General features: G+C 27.0%; 1 protein-coding gene across 1 annotated transcript; it reads left to right on the top strand.

Annotated features, from left to right (window-relative positions):
- Positions 1-6234: 6234 nt before the first annotated feature.
- LOC101492437 (chaperone protein dnaJ 11, chloroplastic-like) lies at positions 6235-7024 on the top strand. Its single transcript, XM_004500109.4, has one exon. It carries the CDS (start codon positions 6332-6334, stop codon positions 6815-6817), a length of 486 nt encoding a protein of 161 aa, XP_004500166.1. The 5' UTR covers positions 6235-6331; the 3' UTR covers positions 6818-7024.
- Positions 7025-8070: the final 1046 nt, after the last annotated feature.

Raw genomic sequence — 8070 nt, 5'->3', positions numbered from 1 at the left:
GAGTCCAGTTAGATATTTGATTCAACGGAGTATATGCATTTCCAAAACTTGGAATTTGAAAGTTTTGTTGACACATATTATTCAGTAACTGGGTAGCGGACTCAGGTGTACTATGACGACTGTTGAACGTGTTATACAACAATTCCTCTTCGCTTGATGCAAATGATAGTCGACGGTTGTCTTCTTGATGTGGTTGTTGACTGTCAAAATGAAATTGTTCCCCTGGCGTGAACCCGTAAGATTGATATTACTTTTGTTATTTCAATAAAAATTAAAATATTTTTTTTAAAAAATAAATTATTTTATAAATGTCCATTTGGATTTATTAAATTTTTTTCATAATTTAAATTTCTATTTATTTATTTTTTATGTATTTTTATGAATTATAATAATTAATTTATATATATAATTTAACGAAAAAAAATTGAATTTTTTTAAAAAAAAAAAACCAGTTGGAAGTCGCCATTTTGGAGTAGGCCTTCCTTAAGGAAGTCGCCATTCCAAATGGCGACTTGTAAGGGAAAAAAATTTTGAAAAAAAAAAGGGCATTTTGGTGTTTTAATTTGAAAAGGGGGTATATTGGTGTTTAAATTTCAGAAAGAGGGTATTGGAAAAAAATAGCCAAATGTTCAACTCCCAAGACATATTATTTGATTGTCCTACATTTTAGAATCGGTAGGAGGCCGTTGGCCTATGGTGCAACCAGCTGAAATTCAAATTCTTTTTTTTATCTAATTGGTAGTCGTAGACCCAAAGGGCGACTTCACATTAGGACTTTTTTTTTCTTCTTCTTGTTTTAATAATTTTTATCTCATTTTAATAATAATTATTAATTATTTAATAAATTAAAAATAATTAAATTATTTAAAAAATAAAAATACTAATTATTAAGTAAAAAAATATTAATAAATAATAATAATTATTATTATTAAAAATGGTAATAATTAAAATTAAAAATAGAAAATTATATTATAAATTTTAAAAAAAAATACACTCTATGACTATTGGATTTACTTATTACCAATTTCATAAAATTTATGTAAGTTTATGTGTATAACTGACCAATTTAGGAAAAAATAAAGACGAATTCATAGGCCAAAAAATTTGACAAATTTGCCAAAAAATCTTGAGATAGACCAAAACGTTTGCTGAATGTGGTCTTTGATACAATTAATTATTGAGTAGTAAATCTTACTTCTTTTAGTTATTTGTCTGATGAATCTAATTTTACTCAAACTATATCTGTCTATTTAATATCACCTCAATTTTTCTTTCGGTATATACATCGAAATTCAATTTAACCATAAAAAAAAAAAAATCAATATTTTCATTTAATCAATGAATTTGGAGATTGTGTACGAACATAGCAAATTAAATGTTTACCATATATGTTCGATTTTTTTGATTGAGTAAGAACATTATTAATTTAATAAAAAAAACATTGATTTGTAGCATTAAAAATAAAATTAGGTGATATGTAACTTTCTAAATTAACGCGGTTGAATAGATGTGTGAAAACAAATAAAATAATACAGATTTAATCTACCAATCACCACAATTTGTAAATTGTAAATTAGTGAGAAAATTAATCAACTTACCAAATCACATTTAATGAGAAAATTAATTTTAGCAATTTATGATTAATCAATTTGCTACTTACCAAATTGTAAGTATTTAGCCATTGAGTAAATGTAATTTGATAAATGTGATTTACCAAATTTCTCATTTTAGCAATTAATTAATTTACCAAATCACAAATAGTTTTTATAAAAAATTTGTGATTTGGTAAATTGATTAATTGCTAAAATAAAAAATTTGGTAAATCACATTTATCAAATTACATTTACTAAACTGCTAAATTTTTATAATTTGGTAAGTAACAAATTGAATAATCACAAATTGTTAAAATTAATTTTCTCATTAAATGTGATTTGGTAAATTGATTAATTTTCTCATTAATTTACAAATTGATTTAGCCATCAAAAAATTGATTTGTGAGTAATTGACTTGTCAAATTTCTTCAAATAAAAACCTACGAATTCGTCTTTATTTTATTTTTCTAAATTGGTCAGGTACACACAAAAAATTGCATAAATTTTATAAAATTGAAAATAAGTAAATCTAATAGTTATAGAGTGTATTTTCTTAAAAAAATTTGTAATATAGTTTACTATTTTTAATTATAATAATTTTTAATTATTATTATTATTATTATTTATTAATGTATTTTATTTTACTTAATTATTAGTATTTTTATTTTTAAATAATTTTAATTATTTGTAATTTATTAAATAATTCATAATAACTATTAAACTGAGAAAAAATTATTAAAACGAGAAAGAAAAAAAAATTCTAGTGCAAGATCGCTCTCTAGACCTACGACATCCAATTAGGTGGAAAAAAAAATTTGAACTTCAGCTGGTCGCACCCTAGACCAGAGACTTTCTGCTGAGTTCAAAAAGCAGGCCAGATAATATATTTTTGGAAGTGAAGTATTTTGGTGAAAAAAAAAAAGATATTTAAAAAAAACCCCAATTTAAAAGTAAATTTTATTGTTTTTAATAAAATATTATATTTATTTTTTATATTTTTAAAATTATTTTTTACTAAAAATAGTAAGTTTCATTCTTAGATCATATTTTTTTTAGTAAAGAGCTAAATTGGTCTAGGATTCTATAATTACTTTTAAATATTAATTCAAAATCATGCTTGTCATTGTCAAATGTTTCAAAATTATATCTTTATGGTAATTTCTATGATTTGACGATGTTAATTGTACTTATGTGACATGTTAACTACCACACTCGGTCAATTTATTCCCTAGTTTAATACAATGCTACCAAAAAAAAAAGGTGTATTTTTATCCAAACTCTATCAAAAATAGTCCCATAAAAAATCCGAAAGAAAAAAGAAAGAAAAACTCAAAAAAACTTGCATTCCAAATTATTTTATGACAGTAATATCTAATTTTATCAATTAAAATTATTTTCTTTAGAAATATGGTGATTACATCTTCACAAATTTATTTAATTTTTAGCATCGATTTGTGCAGTGATAGTATTTGAAGAAATTCATATCTACACCGGGGAATGGTTAAAGCATTTGCAGCAATTAATCCAAATTCACAACCAATCATTAAAACATTTTAAGCTTTCACCGAGCCAAATTGTTTAACATAGTTACTACTGAGTCAAGTTAATAAAGTGCATTTAATATTATTTTTTGAATAACTCTCATAAAAGAATGTATATAAAGTATGCTCTCATAATGTATTTTAGCCTTTCAAGCACTTAGAGCTAATATAAAAGTTATCACGTGTTGCTATGTACGACGACAATATGTTTTTTCTTTTGTGTATATTGCACTAAATGATCACAAGTTTTTGACACAGAGTCTTTAAGCTCGTTAGATTTTCTGATTGTTGCTATAATTGCATAAAATCAACATGTGAAATAAAGACTTGTATCGAATCTTCAAATGTCTTGAATCAACATTAAAACCTTGTCTAAATTAATCTTCATAATTGATTCAACATATTTTGATAGAAATGGTAGGAAAACCAAATGATGAAATTTTCAATAGATGTCATGCATTTCTTTAGTTAGAGGATAAATTCAACTTTGATGAGTAGAAGATGTAAGAATGTTAACTTCTTCATAGTTATTAGTTATGAGATCAAAAGTTTAACATAATAAGATTGACTTTAAATTAGAGTGTTGACTTGAAGGTTTGACTAAATGATCAATTGGTTTACCAAAATTATCAAACGCATAATCATTAGAGCGAACTTATAGTATCAAATTCACTAGAGACACCTTGATAGCACATTTAACATATTCTTCAGAGCATTGTCTTGATTTTCTTTTTTATCTCCTCTTTTTATTAGAGGATGCAACATAAAGACTTTAAAGTTCATGATAAGGATAGGCATACTTAAATAAATTTATTAGCACAATAAATTGTTCCCACAAAATAATTTTTGTTTTCATCAAAACATTTAAAGGTAATTGTTCTTCAAATCAACTTGGTTCTATCAAAATTAATTGTTAAAACATTATAACTTGTTGATTTGTATTTTTCAGGTAGAAAATATGTATTTTTCGTTAAATTCGCTCAACCACTTAACAAATATTTGGTATTTTTTAACAAAACTTTTAAAAAAAGAGTATCTGTGCAAATGGACTAAAACATAAAAGATAATGTTGCACACATAATGTAATTTAAAAAATCAAATTGAAAAACAAAGTAAAAAAATTTAAAAGACCTAAATATGAACTGAACTAAACTTAAAGTATTAAAACTGTATTTAAGTTTTTTATTTTTATTTGGTCAAACTAATTTTTATCATCTACTCAAATCTTTTTTTATGCTATTTTACATATAATAATTTTCAAGAAAGTTTTGACCCTCCGTTTTAGTTCATTTGTTGTCTTATAAAAAAAAAATCTGCAATTATTATTAGAGAAATCTTCTATGATCTATATAAAAGAATCAACTATAACCAAAATTATTAACTTATATATTCTTAAAATCTCGACACATCCTTTCAAATTATACTCTTTCAGATATTGAACTTAGATTAACTTTTAGTACTATCAAAAGTCAAATGTTTGATAAGTCCAAAATCATTTAATAAAAATTGAATGGTTCAAATTTCAACCTCAAATTTTTATATTTAAAATAAAAATAAAAATTGATTTTAAGATTTGAACTATCGACCAATCTTAATCGGACGATTTTGAAGTATTGACTGCACTCGACTGCACACATTGTCGACTGTACTTAATCTAAATTCATATAATTTTCTTCACTTTTCTCTATCATATTTTTCATACTTTCTCTCTTTTTTTTTCTCTCTCTCACAACTACATTCATTTTTTCTACTCTAGTTCTTTTCTTCTTTCTTAAGATAAGTTTGATTGAAAGAAACAATGTGAGAAGAAAAAATAAGTGAAAAAAAAAAGTATATTTGGTGTTTAGTTTGGTACTAAAGAAGTGGAAAATAAATTGAAGAGAGAAAATATATTATTTTTTCCTCTTCTATTATTTGGTTGGATAGGAATTGAGAACACATATATGATATTGTTTTCAAAAATATTATGTTAATTTTACTTAACTTAAAATAATTAATTTTAATCATTATATATGTCGATACCTCTAAATCTTTAATTTTTATGATGAGTAAAAAGATTGTTTAGTTCAATTAAAATTATTTGATTTTAATGATCAATGTATTCTATTTATGTTTTATTTTACTTTAATATAACTTTTATCTATCTTCTATCAATAACAATTTATTTTTTTAACAAATATAAATGAAAAGAGAGAAAAATGTAAGAAATAGAAGAGAGAAAATTATATCTTTCTCTATTCCTTCGTTTAGTTGGATGAAAATTTAAATTTTTGTATTAATTATAAATGTGACAAATCTTTTCATTAATACAAAAATGGTGATATTTTATTTGAAATTTAAGTGAGACACATATATAATGGTGATTGTAGCATTTAATTGAAACATTTAATACGAAAGAACTTTAAATAATTTAAAAGGAAGAAATCACATTTCAATAATTTTACTTAAATCTTACAAATATTTTATAACAAATTTCTACATATTTTAATTCTATATTTTCTACTTTAATATTAATAACTTGGGGAATCATATGAACGCAAATATATTTTACTAATTTAAATTAGCATTCAACGCATATTTTTTATGGTTATTTTGTTCTCACTTTTAGATAATACCAGCATCAAGTTACCGAGTCATAACACTTAGCATAGAGTTAAGATATAAATGCGATGCAATAAATAGTTATTAAATTAATAGTGTATAACGGTAAAATATTTATAAATACAATAAAATTTATAAAAAATGATAAAATTGAAGTATGATTAATTAAATTTGTACGGAATGGGATATGTCTGTTTAAACTAAACGAGTTAAACTAAATGGTAAATTGATGTTTCAAAGCTTGGTGAATGTCGATAGTTGAGTCTTATAGAATTAAAAATATTAAAGAAGTTAAGAACGAGTGACGTGGACCCTACAATAACCAGGCATTCTAGAAGCCCTTTCAAAACGTACTGTAGCATTTGTTACACTCTCTTTTTCTTTAACAGACCCCACACAGTTAAACATCCATCCTTCGTGGCAAACTCAATTACCCTTATACCCTTCAATCTATAAACACTCTTCTCATTAACCTCTATATATACCATCTCACCACACATTGTCTCACCGCATATAACAACATTTCTAACATTTCGTAATTCCTATTTTATCCTTCTCTCCAAAAACAACACATCAAATTCTCCGTTTAGTTTTCCGATGACGGCCACACTCAGCCTCACCGTTCTTCCCTCCGTCAGGCCATTTCGCTTCGCGGACGACTGCTCCACCTCCGCCAGGTTTCATCGTAAGCCGAGTTCCGTTTGCGCAAATCGCCGCCGTGTTTCAGTCAGAGCCGTTGCGGCGGTAGTCGAGACGCGGCGGCCGGCGACGAGTCTCTACGAGGTACTACGACTGGAACCAGGCGCATCTATGACGGAAATTAAATCAGCTTACCGGAGTCTAGCGAAGGTTTACCATCCCGATACGGCGGCGCGTCGGTTGCCGGAGTGTGACGACGGAGACTTCATTGAGATACGCAACGCTTACAAGACGTTGTCTGATCCATCGGCGAGAGCTATTTACGATCTGTCACTGATGGCGGTGCACGGCGGAAGGAACCGGCGGTTTACAGCGCCGGCGACGCAGAAACGGTATTCGGGATATTATACGAGCAGGAGATGGGAAACGGACCAATGCTGGTAGAGAGCGTTTAATTTGCTTTGATTATTAACAAAGAATTTAAATAAGAAATCAAAACCGTTGGGAAAAAAAAATTAGGGTATTAGAAAGAGAGAGTAACGAAGTTTTAAATTAGTAACATTAGCTAGAGAGCAAAGTGAAAAAACAAAACAAAAATTATGTAAATTCTGTTAGTTTTTTTAGAATGTAAATGCCTTTACTTTTCCTTTATTTCAATTTTCTTTATGGTTTTTTTGCTACAATCTACAAAAGCCAAACAAATATTGAGTTGAGTTATTTAAGGTTCTTAAGAAAATCAATTAATTATATCTAAAGATAAATTATTGAGTATAACTTTTTCTTTCTCCACTCCTTCTACCCAAAACTTCTCAGAAAAAACGAAATCTATCAATAGTGAAGAAATCACAATAGTGAAGAAATCACTATTGAAGACTTCCAAAAATCTATAAACAATTGGCAAATCCTAAAAATAAAAAAAGATGAGGTCTATGTATCTAGTCTTTTCAAAAATCTATTAAAAACCGATTATGTTATCAAAACGGAGGAACGTGATGTTACTCTTTCTAATCCTTTTGAAACAATAAATCTACTTTCATAAAAAACACTCAAAAAACACGCTGACATGAACTATAATTTCATACATATAGGTCTTGTTCAAGTTGGTATAAAACCTCTAACAAGGGAATGATTAAACACTTCAATCCTATGTGTCCTACGAGATGCAAGGTTCTTGAACTTTCAAGATTCAATTATAAGTATAGTTGAATCTAGTCTATGTCAATGACCAATTTGGTTTGGATGTTATCCAAATTTTTCTTTGTCTTTAAAAGACCCAAACATCGCAAATTCTCTCATGTTACAAATCAAAACTCATAATTACAAAATGATAGAAGAATCTATTCTCGTAGCTATTATTTACAGAGTCCATTACAAAGCAATGTTTTCACCCTTTACGGCAACAAAAAATATTGAAAACAAAAAGGGCGAAACACTATTTTTACACACTGATCTAACAAAGGAAACACTGTTATTCCAAAAACCATCCTTTGGAAAGATATTGATCTTCCTGAAGAATGAATTCTAGAAGGAGCTGTTAGACCACAACCTCTTGAACAGTCAAAACCAAACAACAATCTTAAAGAAGTCATACAATACAATGATGGTAGGGTAAAACTAAGTTTTTCAAGAACTTCTAGTGCCAGGTACTCTGATGCTAGTTCCTCCAGACCACCTCCAATCATACAATTGCCTCAAAA

This window comes from Cicer arietinum, chromosome 5 (assembly GCF_000331145.2).
Source record: "Cicer arietinum cultivar CDC Frontier isolate Library 1 chromosome 5, Cicar.CDCFrontier_v2.0, whole genome shotgun sequence".
Taxonomy (NCBI): Eukaryota; Viridiplantae; Streptophyta; class Magnoliopsida; order Fabales; family Fabaceae; genus Cicer; species Cicer arietinum.
Note: the sequence above shows the minus strand (reverse complement) of the source record. Positions and strands in the feature narration are given on the sequence as shown.